Source organism: Cottoperca gobio, chromosome 1 (assembly GCF_900634415.1).
Source record: "Cottoperca gobio chromosome 1, fCotGob3.1, whole genome shotgun sequence".
Classification (NCBI taxonomy): domain Eukaryota; kingdom Metazoa; phylum Chordata; class Actinopteri; order Perciformes; family Bovichtidae; genus Cottoperca; species Cottoperca gobio.
The window spans coordinates 9,389,167-9,406,370 of NC_041355.1; the positions used below are offsets into that span (position 1 = coordinate 9,389,167).

General features: G+C 40.3%; 2 protein-coding genes across 4 annotated transcripts in view; one reads left to right on the forward strand and one right to left on the reverse strand.

The window, feature by feature from the left end:
- lonrf1 (LON peptidase N-terminal domain and ring finger 1) lies at window positions 1-10,728 on the forward strand. Of its 3 annotated transcripts, none has more exons than XM_029436246.1 (12): window positions 1-748; window positions 3,078-3,196; window positions 3,776-3,898; window positions 5,506-5,697; window positions 5,826-6,033; window positions 6,180-6,285; window positions 6,407-6,521; window positions 6,608-6,729; window positions 6,842-7,000; window positions 7,166-7,328; window positions 7,554-7,706; window positions 9,186-10,728. In XM_029436246.1, exons 1-12 carry the CDS (start codon window positions 151-153, stop codon window positions 9,342-9,344), a joined length of 2,217 nt encoding a protein of 738 aa, XP_029292106.1. In that variant the 5' UTR covers window positions 1-150; the 3' UTR covers window positions 9,345-10,728. The 3 variants fall into 3 exon arrangements, with proteins under 3 accessions (XP_029292106.1, XP_029292022.1, XP_029292186.1); XM_029436162.1 differs by having other exon boundaries at window positions 5,506-5,655; window positions 5,778-6,033; XM_029436326.1 differs by having other exon boundaries at window positions 5,506-5,655.
- Window positions 10,722-17,204, reverse strand: part of cabp4 (calcium binding protein 4) — a 21,157-nt gene continuing 14,674 nt past the window's right edge. Inside the window, exons 7-9 of the mRNA XM_029430159.1 lie at window positions 15,285-15,394; window positions 13,609-13,756; window positions 10,722-11,358 (exon numbers count right to left, since the gene is read on the reverse strand). Of these exons, the coding sequence (XP_029286019.1) occupies window positions 11,330-11,358; window positions 13,609-13,756; window positions 15,285-15,394 (287 nt within the window). The 3' untranslated portion in view covers window positions 10,722-11,329. The remainder of the gene's footprint in view (window positions 11,359-13,608; window positions 13,757-15,284; window positions 15,395-17,204) is intronic.

Below are 17,204 nucleotides of genomic sequence, written 5' to 3' on the forward strand. Positions count from 1 at the left end.
TTTTTTTTTTTATGTAACAAACGTGTGTCGATCGGAAAGTCGGTCCACTACACTATCAAGGACCGGGGTAGCTTTAGAAATGAATAGGCACGTTGACAGAAGAAAATCTATATCTACATAATATTTTCTTATCTTTTTTTTTACGCTACAATGTCGCTCCAACCTCGCGTGGAGGATGCACCGGAGGAGAAAAGCGCCTTCTTTATCGGCGCCGACTCGGAAGAGCAGGACCACCATCACCTCATACTCCTAAAAGCCAACGCTTTAGTGTCGGAAAACTGCCTGAAAGAAGCCATTGACTGGTTTACAGCGGCTATGCGGTATGGCCCTGTGCGACCAGAACAATTAAGCACCTTCGTAGACTGTATCCTCCGTAACTTCAAGAGTAAAGCCGATGGGCCAGACTCACTTTCGGGCCAGTGTCGGGACGCAGGGGACAGTCGTGGTGGCGGGGACGATATGTTCGACTGTCCCAACTGCCATAGCTTTTTAGGTGAACCTGTGACCATAGCCTGTGGACATTCGTATTGTAAAAGATGCCTACAACGACGTCTGCTCTGCAAATGTAAGCTGTGCAGTGAAGCGGTTAGCGGTGAGGAGAAAGCAAATGTAATTCTGTGCGGACTTTTAGATAAATGGTTCCCCGACGAGCGGAAAATATCGAAAACGCTTTGTGAAGTGGATGAGCTGTGTAGAAGGAAACACTACGAAGAAGCAGTGTCGCTAGCAACCGATGTAATTCAACGTGGTAAGTGTTGTTAACATAACCCTGCTAACGTTGCTTGCATGTTCTCATAAATAGGGAGGTGTTTCCTGGTGGTGTGTCTGCTGCACACTCTCAGTGAGGATGAACATATCACTGGGACGTTTTCTGTGTTACGTTCTCACGATACATACAACACATGTCCTTCTTTTGAGGTTAGTTGACCCCGAGGGGCTAAGTAGAGTGAGTTCTACTGACCAACATGTTTGTAAAACCTTACTGTGTTGATGCCAGAGTCTCCTCCCATGTCGTTTAATCTGGTAGGTCCTGCTTACGAAATTTCACCAGCTGCGCATGCGCGCTTGGTGCAACTTGCATAAGGCAGGTCGTGACCACTGGTCGTGATACGGTAGAGCAGGTTTAGTACTTTATCAAGAGGAAGGGCATTTGTGTTTTGTAACTGGTATGGTTGTTACGAACTTCAGTTTCATAAGTGTTTTACAAGAGAAAATCCCATAGTGGCCATTTGTGAGTCAATTTATGAGGCAGCCAGGGCAAGGCTGGTGGTCCAGATAAACTCTCTGACAGGCCAGGTCAGCTTTTGTAACAGATCCTAACGTTATGCAATGAGAGAAATTAGGTTAAATTACATCTGTGGCAGGTGATTCACAGTCAACAAATCACTGATGATGGGGGGTTTTGGCAGTTGGTGCAGGTGCTGTAAAGGCTTGTATAGGTCAAGTCAATGAGGTATGCTACTTTCACCAGTAACACCAATGTTCTAAAGCAGCCTGGAGCAAGGCACGAAACACAAAGTTGTTCCAGTGGAGGTGACCTGAAGTAGGAAAAATGCATGCATATTCACTGAGCAGTTCCTGGGTGAAAAGAGGGTGAAGTGTTGTTAGCCTTCCAGTTGGATCTTAAGAAACTAGAACAATTAAAATACAAACTAAAATGGTGTGATGCATTGCCTTTTTTAACTTCGACCACTGAAACCAATAGTACCTCTAACCGTGCGAACTTTTTTTTTTTTGTTATTTTATGCCATTGTATAAGCTTTAAAATAGCTTTTTCATTTATCATTGTCACAATGTGGGGATTGGTGGTCCCTATCAGCAGGTAACATTCACTTCTAATCTCCCACACATCATGAAAAATAAAATCTGGTAGAAGACCTTCACCTAGTTTACGGGAGCTTATGGAAACTATGGGTCAAATGATATAACACATGTAACCTTGCTGTATTGTGTACCCTTGGACATTGAGTGAAAGACGTAATCTAAACGGTTGCGTTATTAGAACTTGATCCTGACACTAATTGCATTCCTAACCACAGTTACAAATTCAACTTGAATTATCTGCCTCTACATTTACCTTGTAAGATAATATTGGATTAATAACTGATTTTTAAGTGTGGAAAGGCTGCGAAAACATCCTTTTGCTAAATATGGATGGACAATTTGCTCTGTTTCTGCATTGTGTTACTCCATTAAACGCCCATTGGTAGCTGTGCACGCCACATATCCGCAATATCTATGGTTATGTGTCCATTGGTTTGGCCCCGGGACCTTTGATGCATGTCATACCTCCCCCTCTCCACTTATTTTCTCTCTGCCTTTGCTGTTTTCAATAAAGTGGAAAAGCCTACAATGGTTCACTGTTGCAGTAATAGAGTCATACCACCTGCTTTAAACAGTTACTTGTGGTCCTGTTTACATTAGAATCTGGCATTCATCAGGTAAATGGACTAAATTTGTCTCAATAAGAGGTCATGAGTTAGCATGACAAATCGCATAATTCATCTTATTGATCTTTTTTGATTGCTTGTAGGTTTACTTAATTCTCTAACATAATTATTTTGTCAGTAATGTCTGCAGGAAGGTTGAGACTGAGACTCACAACAAAGTAACATAGTTGAGTAATTAGATAAATGCCTGATTTTAAAGCGATCAGCATCCACAGATATAAAAGGTCATGTATATGTTTAAACTTAATTATTACTCCATTCCTGAAAGTTTTTAGAGTTGGTTTAAGCTTCTTGTGTGCTATTGAGTTTGAGTTTATGCCAGTACTTGTAGCTCTTAGATCTGTTCTAATACAACCAGTAACACAACTATAAACTCTTGTGAACTCTTCCTGCTTTTCAGGCTTATGTAACTTATGTTGGCTGAGAATGCAGCGACAGTTAATATATCATTTGTGTTTGTCATGTGGTTATGCAAGGTATGACTCGCTGGAAGTGACAGAGTTATAACACTTTCCGTTGAGGTAAAAACACTACTTACCCATGAAATTAGAAAAAGTTGGTAGGTTTGCTCATTAAATTGTAGTGAATAAAGATTGTTCTCCGCCGTCTTCTTCCCTTCTTGTGCAGATCCAGAGACGACAGCTGTGGCGCGGCTGTCTCGGGCGGAGGCGTACATGGCTCTCAAACTGTACCGTCTGGCTTTGGAGGACACAGAATTTAGTCCGTTGTCCAGCTGTTCTGCTGAGGTAAGTCACTCACTGATACTGCAGTCATTTGTTATCACATGCTGCAGAAATATATATGTTTTAACTCTCTTCTATTGGCTAGTTGTCACTGTTGGTATGACTTTATGATAATCAATGTCAGATATGACACTAAATATAATGTCAGGTATTTTGTTGGTGCTGCGACGATGGTGGCATTACCAGGTTGTGTGTGCATGTCAGACTCTAGTAAGTAAAGGCAGCTGCCTTTACTTACTCAACTTACTCACAACTGAGAATGCAGTGATTAAGGTCAAAGCCATTATTAACTATTACATCAGTAACAGGAGACCACATGTCTGTGTTGAAGCCCAGGATATTCTTTATTTATGGTGCAAAGTACATGATGCAAGATAACTTGCATATTGAATAGCATAGAAATATTACATGTTTTTAAAGCAGTTCAGTATGATGTTGTGTTGTTAAGATGCATGTAAAGCAGGAACACTTGCCATCAAGATGTGCACACAGTAAGTTAAAAGGGCTAAGCACGAGAGTGAATACACAGTGTAAACATAAATGCTGATCCAGACGTATCATTTCTCTCTTTCTGTTCTTCAGGCTTTCTTTAGGAAAGCTATGGTGCTGCATGAGATGGGCCAAGTGGACGAGTCTCTCCAAGTCTTCCTCCACTGCCTGGCTGTGGACGAGGACTTCCCCTGTGCTAAAAGACAAGTGGAAAAGGTGAGAGGATTTAAGAGAAAGGATTGAGATTAGTCTGCTGACAATGCGGGAAGATAAAAAGACAAAATATAAAGTCAGTGTGTTGAGTTGAAGTCACACAAGTGTTAATGCAAGTAGGCTGGAGGAGCTAGCCTCAATACACTGTAAGCCAAAGATTTAAGTAAAACTTGTACCACTTCTTCATGAACCTATGTACACGAGTGCCCTAACTGTTTATTGGATAGCTGGGTACTGAACCATTATGATCTTTACTGCACAAAGCCATTTGTTCTGTTTTTATAGCTAGCATATGCTTCATTGACTTAATGGAACCTGTTTTTATGGCGTTGATCTGAAAATCCCACTTAAACTCTATGACTAAATAAACTGTTAAACCAGAAACGAGGTGGAGATGCTGTGTTGTATAGGCATCCTGATGATGCAACCTTGTATTGCTGTGTTTCTAATAGGATTTACATTATTGTGCATTTTCCTCCATGCAAAGAAAATGAGTCTGGAATGTGCTGACAGAGATTATTTACATTGGTCTCATTGTTCTGCACATCCATGTTGGTTTCAGACCATTTGACACTTTTTACAGTTTTTAGACCAAATCAAAATGTATACTTCCACTTCCTCAGCCACAAAGAGTGTCCCTTCTTTCTATTAAAAGACTTTATTTATCCGGAGAAAATTGCTGTGCAAAAGTTACAATACAAAGTAGGAAGAGTGCAATTAATATAAATGTCTAAGATGATAAAAACAATAAGGTGCAAATCCAAAATGTATGGATCATAAAAATGTCAACATGTAAAGGTTAGGAGTCTCAGTCTGTGATGGAAGTGCGTAAGTTGCTGGTGGGTTAGGTCTTGTGACTGTCTGTAATGACATTAGTACCACCGCCTTGTAGTTACATGTCACACTGCTGTCTCATTTATACGCAATAATACATACATTTTCAGAATAACTTGAAAGTTTGTTGCCGTTATGAAACTGTCGCATTCAGTTGCTAATGCTGCTCAAGTTCTGCGTAATCTTCTCTGAATCATCATTGTGTAAGGAAAATACATAATCACATTAGTCATCTCGCGCCTGTTTCCGTGTGTGTGAAAGTGATTGGACCTGATGCTAAGGGGTGCAGGTTATATTGTGTGAATTCATTTTCCTTCTCATCCTGAAAGACATTGTTCAGAATTTACATTAATCTAAGACATTGTGGGAGCCAGACAGTGTGGCCTTTCCAATATATATAATGAAAAATGCAAATTAATGCAATTGAAAATGACAGCCTCCATCTTTTGTTGCCCTCGCAGAGAGATGACCAAGTGATGCTGAGCATATGGTTACAAATAAAAATCAAAATGATTTGCCTCACATTGTTATGACTAAGTTTGCTCTTGGTCTTAGTTATTGGTAATTTGATTTTCAGTATTGTTAAGTTGTAATCTTTTGTCAATAACCTCTTTTGTTCATAAAGTCACAAGAGGACAACGAGTCTAAATGTCCCTTACCACACACTGCATGTTTGGAGCCTTTGTAAAGATAAAAAAATAAATAAAAGCATTTTCCATTAAACCTGGCAAATTAAAAATATTTTTACATACTAACGAACTATGTACTTTTTACAGATCCTGTGTGACCTGCTCTCCCCCACTGATGAGAATGTAAAGGTCGGCCTGAGGGAAACTACGCAGAACACGTCACCTCACTTGCGCAGTAAAACCCTCGTGGCCAATGCCCAATTACAACCACAGAGCCCAGTCCAGAGACAAAATCAGGTCCGTGCCGCCTCTGCACACCACCATCTAGACAACCAGGAGGTACTAGCAGACTGAATAATGATATCACATTGTTTATCAATAAATTGCTTTCATGCTTTTGTTTGTCATGTGTTTTTAAGGAAGCATCATCATCATCTTCTTACTCTTGGTCTTCTGTCATTATCCAGAAACGCTGGGAAAGCCTGGGGCGGCCTGGTCTGAGCAGAGCTCATTCACTACGGATGCATGGCTCGAGCTGTGAGGAGGAAGGGCTGAAGAGAGTTTGCTCTGCTCCTCAGCTGGGGGACGAGGAGAAGGGGAGCCTACTGAAGAGGAAGTTGTCAGACGCAGACCACTGTGTTGTGGACAGTGGAAGCAGCAAGTTTAAAAAACAAGGTTGTATTGCTTTCTGTTCAGTCAAATCTGTTATGTTCACACCAACCAACATATAATGGTAGTAATGGTGCATACAATTCAGCTTAATTTGACATAAGAAGAGTTTACAATTTATTGTGAAGGGCTTTCTCTCTGGTCGACTTTAGATGTGATGAAAGGCCCCAAACTAAAGGCTGCCAAAGCTAAAACTTGCAGAAGTGTTCCCGAGGATCTGCTGGACCCCAACGATTTGGAGTGCTCTCTCTGCATGAGGCAAGCTCTCACACTCGTGGGCCAAATGCACACATTTACCATGAAGTTTACACATATTGTACACTTTTAAATGACTTTTAAAAGATTTGAATTAACACTTGAATCTCTGTGATCAATGCAGGCTGTTCTATGACCCTGTGACTACACCATGTGGCCACACCTTCTGTAAAAACTGTGTGGAACGCTGCCTGGACCACACCCCCCAGTGTCCCCTCTGTAAAGAGAGCCTGAAAGAGGTGAGAGATCTTTCCAATGTATTGAAGTAAAATGTGTGTCCCTCGCTTCCTGTTTTAATCATTAACTCATATCCTGCTCTCTCCAGTATCTAGCATGCAGGAAGTACACGGTCACAACTGTCTTGGACAAGCTGATCAAACAGTATTTGAGTAAGGAGTATGCCGAGAGGACTAAGACATATCTGGAGGAGGCCAGAGAGCTTTCCGAGTAAGCATTTCTTTAGTTGGCCTGGTTGATTCCAACGTTCGTCATCAGAAGTTTCTGTATGCAGGAGGCTCAAAGGGTCTTAAATGTTTTCTCCTTCTCTCCTTCTGTGCAGTCTGACGAAGAATGTGCCTATCTTTGTGTGTACCATGGCTTACCCCACCGTGCCTTGCCCGCTGCATGTCTTCGAGCCACGTTACCGCCTAATGATTCGCCGCTGCATGGACACGGGCACGCGGCAGTTCGGGATGTGTATTAATGATCCCCAGAAAGGGTAGGCATGCAAGCAAATGGATTTGTATGAATTACAATATATGAGGACCCTAAAACCAGACATACTGTATCTGCTGATCTAGAAGATAGCTTTTTCTTTTTAAAGGACATCAATGGAACAAATTGTCTTCATAAACCAAAAACTGAATTGTGTCCCTCCCCGCAGGTTTGTAGATTATGGCTGCATACTGACCATCAGGAGTGTCCATATCCTCCCTGACGGACGATCAGTAGTGGACACCATCGGAGGAAAACGTTTCCGGGTCCTGTCCCGAGGAATGAAGGATGGTTACAGTACTGCTGACATCGAGCATTTGGGTGATACCAGGGTAAGGGTATACCTACAGTATGTTGTGTTTTATAATCATACTCATTCCAAAATCTGTTTTTCTTTAAATATGAAACCACATGGTTTTGGGTGGGGTGCCACTTTAAGTAGATTTCTTTTTGACATTGAGTTATCATTTATTGACATTCCTTTCTAAAGGAAAGTATTTTGTTTAACTTTAAACAATCCAAAAGTGACTGATGGTTTAATTGATTATTTTCTGCAGGTGGAGGAAAGTGATAAGCTAGAGAGACTACAAGAGCTGCACGATGCAGTGTATGAGCAGGCCCACGTCTGGTTCCAGAACCTCAAGATCCACTTCCACAATCAGATCCTGCAGCACTTTGGACCAATGCCAGAGCGAGAACCTGACATCCAGGTGAACCTCCAGCACTGTGTGCCTCTACCTCCATCTGTTGCAGATGTTGCTAATATAGGCACTATATTGTAAACTGGTTCCTTGAGGAGGAGTTAATCTTCAACCACACATCAAATACTGCATCAGGCCCAATGTATCCACTTGAGCTTGTTTAAACAAGGACTTCCTTCCGAATACAGCGGTTCACTTGCATTTACTGTTTTATTACACACAACAATGAGCACTTCACTGATATATTGGAGGTTTGAAAAGAGTGGCTGGCATTGGCCTTATTAAAATGAGTAATTATAAAAAGTAGTAAACTGTAAAAAATTATACCTTGCGCTTAATTAAAGCTTTCCTGGGGTGTGTGTGCTTTCCACAATATGAACTAATGGGAAAAACTGAAGAAGTGGTGTCATCTTTATACAGAGGGTCTACTCCATGAGTTAGGGAATATGCTCTGCAGCAGTAAGTTGGCAGCGTGTCCCACAAAGCAGATGGTGGGGCAATCTGTTAAGAACAAGAAGTCATTTTTACTGCCTACCTCCAGGGCATGTGGTCATGGAATCAGATGAGCTCCAACAGTAATCTTCTTCATATTATTGCAGGGTTTATACAGCTTTTTACTTAATTTAACACACCGTAAGACACTACAGAGTCTTAATTCTCAAATTGGATCATCTCATGACACACTTGCCTTTTGGGGAAGCCCACATTACCACAGCTTCACCTACCGCTGAGGTCTTAACACCGGAACATGGTTGTTGTGTGTGTTCAGCTCTAGCTCGTAGCCTACAGCGCCGAAAGGGATTACAGCTCCGCTCTTAGGACAACCACGGGGAGGTTGACAATATAAGCTAAAGAGCTTTATGGGTGCTTCATGGCTAATCCCACCGGGCCTGGTGCGTCAGTGTCATAAAGAGAATCCCCAACTCTATCAGTTGAGGAAAGCATTGACCTTGATTTGTGGTGCTATGTAATTTTGGAACATGTTTGTTTCGGGGATTATCTGGTTAATGGCCAGTGTAAAACCTAAATTGTAGCACGGACGTAGTAAACAAGGTTCACTTCAAGTCATTATAAATGTTAAGCACATTTTGTAACTGGCTCAGGCGCTCTTACATGAAGTAACAGATTTATTTCAGCTATGTAATTCTCACGCAGACTTGCATTCCTCTGGCAGATTAACTCATTCCAGTGTGGTAGGACTGAGTATGTAGGTAATCCGCAATCAATACAAAATGAGTGCTTCCATTGAATGCCAATTGTGTAACTGGAAGTGCTTGGATATAACATGTATACTGTAAGGCGTTAACTCTGAAGCAGCTACAGGCCTGTAATAACTGCAGAAATGTTAGTTAAATCTGTATTAATAGTTTTTGTTTAATGAATTGTATGAACAGGAATCATCACAAAACTCTGAACGACAGCGGTTACACAGGAGTTGTGCATTATTGTCACACACAAAGGTATAATATTATTCCTCCTCTCTCTTAGGCAACTCCTAATGGTCCAGCTTGCTGCTGGTGGCTCCTGGCTGTTCTGCCGATCGACCCACCGTACCAGCTCTCTGTCCTCTGCATGACCAGCCTCAAAGAACGCCTTGTGAAGATCCAGCACATCCTCACATATCTGCAGAGCATCCCCAACAACTAGAGCTTCCTCTTCTCATCACCACAAATAATATCCGTTAGACTTGGAAATGACATTCAAGCAACCCTGTATCAACATCTCGCCAACTTCTGTTTCTACTGCCAGCTGATCCTCCAACATTTATGTCTACAGCTGCAAGAACCCTTATTTTACAGTTCTGAGTATGAAGGCTACTCGAGATAAAAGATAAAATGAAACGTCCTTGAACTGTGGCTCACTGAGTTGTGGCCAAACCACCTCGGGGATATTTCCACTGACGCATATTATTTGTTTGTGAAAAAAAAAAAAAGTTTAAAGAACATACAGTAACTATTATTATTATTATCTGCACTTGTTCTTAAATGCTGTTCATTTGGTAAGAATATCGCTGAATGACCTTGTTGAAATGAGAAGAGCAGTTACTGTTCCACTTGATATTTTGTCGAGGGCGATGAGAGTAGTATATTTAACCCTGAGCATACCTTCTTTAAGGATAGTACTAAAGGAGCTGAGTTGAAGAGAGTATTATAGTTTGTGTTGTATCATCTGGTGAGACCAGGGAAGAAGACGTTTTGCTGTTTAGTCTGCTGCCTGTAAGATTTATGTTTAATATGGAGGAGGGTTGAGGTGATCATGTGGAACACAATCCTAAATGCTGAAAGTCCCAACAGTTTTGATGGCAAGATTTTGGTTTAGACGAACCACTCCGAAGAGATTTGTGCACCACCCAAGTGAAACTAAAGGGTGGCGTATGTGTACAACACACCCATGAAAGTATTAATCTATAACTTCCGAGCATCACGTTTTCTTTGTATTCACATGCTTACCGTGCACAACTTCCATCGCAGCCTTATAAAGGACCCTGATGTGGAAAGAATGGGACAATCTGTGTTTCTTCGTAACCTTTTCACTTTGAGTTTCTTCCATGATGTCATGCAAAGATTGGCCATTTCATCCCGTCTTAACACTCATGGCCCTGAAGTCTTTTGATTCTATGCTTTTTAAATGCTTTTCTTCCTCTCACAGTCAACCATCAGTTGTACGCATCTTCCAAAAATGATTCTCCATGCAAAGCTGCTCTGTGCACTTGGAGGGGAGAGGACGGTACCTGCTGTGCTTCAGTCAGGACTGCGTTTTGCCTTACACCATTTTTCTAAGTGTGATTTTTAACAACACGATGCGTTGACTTGGTTACCATTCCTTTTTTTTGCCATAGTTTGAAGTATGTTTTAATTTCGTTTAAGTTAGTTTATGGAACCATTTGTTCACAATGTGTATTAAAAAATCGTAAAGAAACAAAATTCAAGTCAAAGCTGTTCTATGTAAATCATCTGTAAAAACGGAAAAGGCTTTTTGGTCCGATGTTTAAGTTATCGATTTTCAATAATAAATACACTTCTTTTTTCAACTTCAGCCTCAGTTTCCACTGTTTGACCACTTTAATAGAAGACGTTGAGCAATCCGTAGCATCATACTGGAGTATTGCTTGATAACCTTGAATATTATGTGTAAACAATAAAAAATCTGAAGAATATTGATCAGATTTTAATCAAATGCTAATGCAGTGATAGGTGCATTGTAGTATCTGACATCACATTTTTCCCTCCTTCTTCAAATCAGCACAGAGAATGAGAGAACAAACAAACTAACATCTAATATGAAATAACCAAAACTGTTAGATATACTACAGTCCTCCATGAAACTGAAGTGAAAATGAAATGAGTGGGTAAATAAAATGAATCTAGCCTTTATTTTGGAGACCTAAGAGTGTGTACACTTTCTAACCACAAGGGGGCGACAGTGCAGCATTATTGTTACAAATAGTTAAGTGTTTCATAACTCACCCTTTACCCTCTGCACTTACTCAAACTCAACTTTTATTAGGAAAATATAAACAGATTTTTTTTGACTTGTCTACAATCAGACATTTTAAATGTAAACACATAACAGCAGGAAGAATTGGTCTTCATGAATCCAGTGTTGTATGCTCCATCTTCTTCCATCAGAGGTCATCGTGCAGAAAGCATCATAACAAACTCTGTAGAGGGAGACAGAGACAGCAGCAGATCCACTGATAAGGACTAATGACACTGTAATATCATAAAAAGACAGCATGAGATGCAGCCCATGTACTGGAAACAAACACAGCTCATGGTGTGATGTAATGACACATTATCACCAAGTTAATGAAAAATTGAAGCAGTGACGGCCTGATATGTCAAAGAAATAAAAGGATACAGGAGTGTTTTATTTGAAAATTTAAATATGACAGTTTCGTGTTTTTTTTATAGGACTGGATTTCAAACTTCAAACCCAACCATAGATTTAAAAGGATAACAACTGCTGTTTCCATGCTCTATTCATCTGTTCTTGTGATCGGTAATCAGCTTGATTACCACTTGTTTCAGTTCGCTGGAGACATTATTGCCAACTCACTTGTCAATTAAGACAGCTATTGATGTGTCCTGTCAATGAAACTATGCTGCAGATAGCTCGAGGCAGGTTTCACCAAATCAGTCCAGTCAATCATGACTTCCGTTTCTCATTGTCCTCCTGAAGTGCTTTGCTCTGAAAGACTTCTCATTGTAGCTGTCAATCTATTGATTGACTAGAGCTTAATTCCAGATTAACCAACTAACAATATCTCTTGATGCTCCTCAAACCATTTCCTATAAAAAAAGTAAAGCGAGCGGAACAGCAGCTCCGACACACTTGAGTTTGACCTTCAACCTGGATATTGAGAACGATCTTCTCGCTGCTGCTGTGGATGCTTGTATTCTGCCCATGTGGCTGAGCTGGACAGATACACTCAAACGCTGCCCTGGGGGCTAATTGATGATAATGAGGAGCACCTGCTTATTGATCCCTACTGGGACTGACATGCTTATTCATATGTTCCCAATAATTGTAATTGATTGGATTGCTGAGACAAGACAAACAGGATCACACCTCTAAGCCCCTTGTGTGCTGCAGCCTATAATCACACTGACATACATGTGGTGTTGATGGCGTCTGCAAGTGTGCACATTGACGTGTATGTGTGTGTGCTTATGTGTGTGTGATTGTGCCCCATTTTATTGTTTATTTGCTTGTGAGGTAAAGTATGGTAATGACATTTTTACAAAGTCCTTGAGCTGCCCATGTGTGTGTCGTATGACATGTGACATGTGTCCAGACATATGTATTGATTGGTTTAATGCACTCCTGATTAGATTGGATTGGCCCCTCCAGCTAACCCACCTTGACTTAACCATCCCTCTCTTTTCCCGCCTCATTCCTTAGTGATTTACTCCTTCTGTCACCGTCATCCTAAACCTATTTCAACAACATACATTCACCAACCTTTTTTGTCTGATGTACCTGTAAGCCCTGTCAGAGCAGATGACCTCAAGTAACCCTTTCATCAACACCACATCCATCCATCATGTTACAAATGTGTTATGAATTGATTATAAACTGGATGTTTCTTTACTGTAGTTAAATATGATTTATAAAAACAGTGGCTATTAACACTGGGTTAACAGAAAGATGGATGCTACAATTATTTATCCATTACTTTTAGCTAACTATTTCAACTGTATTTCTGTTACCTTTAGCTAGCTATTTAGCTAGGTTAGCAACAGTTTTTTTTACTTTGAGCTAAATATTGCAAATGTTTTTATATATTTTTAGCTTAGGCTACTATTTCAAGTGATTGTATATACTTCTAGCTTCTTCTTTTTTTACTGTATATTTCTAAATTTTAGCTAAATATTTCAACAGTTTTTTCCTTTACCTTTAGCTAACTATTTAGCTAGGATCTAGGTCTACGTTACTTTTAGCTAACTATTATAACTACTTTATTATTTCAATTATTTTAACCATTGCCATCATCTATCTATTTCAACCATTTATTGATTATGTTGAATTTAGTTTGGGATTGGTTGATGTTTCCATGTATCCTCACACATGATAGAAGTTAGCTTTAAGACCTTTCTGTCAGAAAGGGTCTACTTTAACCCAAACTATGATCTTTTTCTCAAATTAAACAAGTAGTTTTGTTACGTAAACCTAAGGTTATTTCTGTCAGAAAGTAACTTCTCTCATGTGCCGTATCCTCTGGCAACTTCAGAACTCCCCGATGGGGTGCAAGTACCCTTGGTTGGGAATAACTACTGTATAGTACACCAGCCATCCCCTTGTCTCAGTGTTTTAATAATTGTTTTTATGTCTTTATACACCTTGCCTGGAGTCTGTCCATTTCCCTCCAACACTCCCCCCCCTCCCTCCCGAGTCCGCAATTGCTCACCATCAAAGTCAATGTTGCCGTCTTTGTTGATGTCAATGTCGGAGAGGATCTCCTCCAGCTCGCCTTTCTTTAGTTTCTCCCCAAGGAGGTTCTTCATGCCATCCTTCAGCTCATCAAGCGTGATCTTTCCATCACCATCACAGTCAAACTGCAACATGTGCGGTAAGTGGAGAGCAAGGAGGTGGGGACATGAACAAGTAGTAAGTGAGGCGAGACAAATAAACAGATCACAGATGAAGAGGATTAAAGATGGAAGGAAAGATCAACGTTACATATACAAGTACGATGTGATGAAAGGGGTGGACAAGACGAAAACAGAGGGAGAGAAAGTTATCAAGAGACATAAACAGAATAAAGATTCATAGATGATGTCATGAAAAAAAGGTTCACATTCACAGTGTATAGTTAAAACATGGCAGCATGCGATCACTGGAAGTCTGAAAACAGCTTGAGCGTGCAGATGGGGCAACGCTGAGTCATGAGGTGTTAGCACTAAAGTGAGAAAGACTTTTAAAGTGGGGGCTGAGTTGGGAAGAGTTGAAAATGTATTCTCATTTGTTACAGAGTAGGTTGCGATAGTTTCTGTTCAGAAGTAGTGACGTTGAGAGCTGATTCATTATTCCCTACAAATTGATTAAAACATCAGAACATGTGAATTTCTAGGCCTTTCACAGCGAACTCGGGACCTTGATGATGACGCACGTGTGATAAATAAACTCCATATACAATGGTAGATGACAATGTATCCTTGCTTTCTAAAGATAGAGGACACATTTTGCAATTTTTTATGCAGGCGGAGGAATTATGCTCTTGGTGTCTTGCCTACAGGCTTTGATAGAAGAGATTGGCTGAAATATTGTTACAAAGCTCACTGTTTAGGATTGGTAAAGGGTGGGTTATTTAACAGTGATATTTCCATATAGAAAGCACTTTTTACATTTTTTTTTTTATTTATCATCACTTTAATGATACCTTAAATAAATAACTTGGTTGAGGTACATGATAATTTCACCCCTGCTTTTATTAGGAGCAAAATGTAGCGAAACTAAATGCCAGGGGCCTAAATTATAATATACACAAATGAATCCCAGTATTGTACTCACTGATATGTTTTCAGTTATAATCATTAAGAGCACATTATAAGTGTTGTTTGTTTAGCGGTAACCATTAAAAACCTATTATGCTGTAATGTGTTAAATGGAAAAACCCAGGTGTTTTGAAGCTGAGTTTATAAATAACTCGATCAACTCATTTGTTTTGCTTGGTTGGAGACTTACGTCAAGCCAGGACTTGCCTTTGGGCGACAATCAATGCAGCACTTGAGTGTTGCCTCTGCATTGACGTCAAAGCGAGAAACTCAATATATTTCCTCCAGACCAATGAGATACAAATGAACAGGTGAGTCAAAGAAGTGTAAAATATAAATGATGGCATTTTGGATGTCAGGGACTGAACATCATCAATTTGAATATTTTCCTTTCTCCTTAAAACTTTTTTCTCCGGCATTGATAGCTAGCTAGCCCCCTTTCCCCTCAGACTTGTTTACCAGTAAGAGCTGTAGACTCTTGGTGCTCTCTAAGGAAAGGTCATGTTACATACTTCAAAGTACTGTCACAGTACCAGGGCCCCTGCTTGAAGTCAGACTTCTTTAGAGTTCCTAGCTTGGGACCTCTTACTTGTTTGAAGGCGCAGCGGAGTTCCTTCAGCCCGACCATATGAGCAGTCTCAGCCAGCATCCTCGGCCCCATTAAATCGCAGAAATCATCAAAGTCTACATGACCGCCCCCTGCAGAAAGAACAAGGACACACACACCATGGTAGACAGCAGTCGCATGTCAGTAATGACTTGTATGCCTCCCTGAAGTGTTTCTGCGAGACATTTCATGCATTAAGCATTAAGGAGTATTTAAGCATGCAGTGTATCTTTTGTGTAATTATCTGCCTAGTAACAGTGGTGGAAAAAGTATTTAGATCCTTTACTGAAAACCGCATTAATTGTTTTTCTTTGCAATTTTGGGGAAGAACAAGCTTAACGCACAACATTGACACAATTCATCACCTTGTAATGTCATTATAGTGAACATGTTGCTTATTTGCATACTTCAGTAGACACAAGGCAACATTTGGAGACTACTACTACTACTTCTACTGCTACTACTACTTCTACTACTACTACTACTACCAATACTACTACTACTACTACTACTACTACTACTACTACCAATACTACTACTACTTCTACTACTACTACTACTACTACTTCTACTACCAATACTACTACTACTACTTCTACTACCAATACTACTACTACTACTACTACTACTACTACTACTACTACTACTACTACTACTACAATACTACTACTACTACTACTACTTCTACTTCTACTACTACTTCTACTACTACTACCAATACTACTACTACTGCTGCTACTACTGCTACTACTACTGCTACTACTACCAATACTACTGCTACTACTACTACTACCAATACTACTACTTCTACTTCTACTACCAATACTACTACTACTACTACTACTTCTACTACTACTACTTCTACTTCTACTACTTCTACTTCTACTTCTACTACTGCTGCTACTTCTACTTCTACTACTACCAATACTACTACTACTACTACTACCAATACTACTACTACTACTACATACTACTACTACTACTACTACTACTACTACTACTACTCCAATACTACTACTACTACTTCTTCTTCTACTACTACTACTTCTACTTCTACTTCTACTACTACTACTACTACTACTACTACTACTACTACTACTACTACTAATACCACTACTACTACTACTACTCTACTACTACTACTACTACTACCATTACTACTACTACTACCAATACTACTACTACTACCAATACTACTACTACTACATACTTAGGGTAGGTTCATGGCATCAGTATGCTTGGGTACAATCCAATCAAAAAGGGTTTGAAGTTCTCTTTTAAGTTCTCATTCTGGAAAAGCTGTCTGAAAGTGTGTGCTGTTATACCATGTTTATTTTGGGGGGCTTTTACCCTTTATTATATAGTCCAGTCTGAAAATAGACAGGACAATGGGAGAGTGAGGGGTGAGTGAGGGGCTGACATGCAGCAAAGGACCACAGGTCAAATTCAAAACCGCCAGCTGCTGCGGTAGGGTCACAGCCTCAGTACATGGGGCACCCGCTCTACCTGGGGCATGTACTACAAAGCAGGATTTGGGGTCAGCGAGTTAACTTCAGGGTTAACCCTGGGTTTTCAGTCCTACGATCCTCTTTCCTCTTTCCGGGGTAGATCGGCATAGTAACTTATGCTGAACAATTATCCTGCGGAGGAGGAGGTTATGTTCAAGATGAGAGATCAACTTATGTAAAAGCTACGCCTGCTGAACAATCACAGCCCGGTGTGCAGATCAAAAGATGATATGAAGAAGTCAAAGGTTATATAAAGTCTGAATCCAGGCTAAAAGCAACACAGTTTAAACTTCCAAATGCAGCAAGAAGAAGAGCTGGCAAAAAGTCTCGCAAGACAATGCCTTCAGGGACTACAAGCACACGACTCCGACATGTTGCACTTATCCAATCATAC

Excerpts from the sequence above, each read along its gene's own strand:
- lonrf1 (XM_029436162.1), top strand. The coding sequence starts at position 151 with ATGTCGCTCCAACCTCGCGTGGAGGATGCACCGGAGGAGAAAAGCGCC. Across the intron at positions 749-3,077 it reads AACCGATGTAATTCAACGTG|ATCCAGAGACGACAGCTGTG; the intron begins GTAAGTGTTGTT and ends CTTCTTGTGCAG. Across the intron at positions 3,197-3,775 it reads TGTCCAGCTGTTCTGCTGAG|GCTTTCTTTAGGAAAGCTAT; the intron begins GTAAGTCACTCA and ends TCTGTTCTTCAG.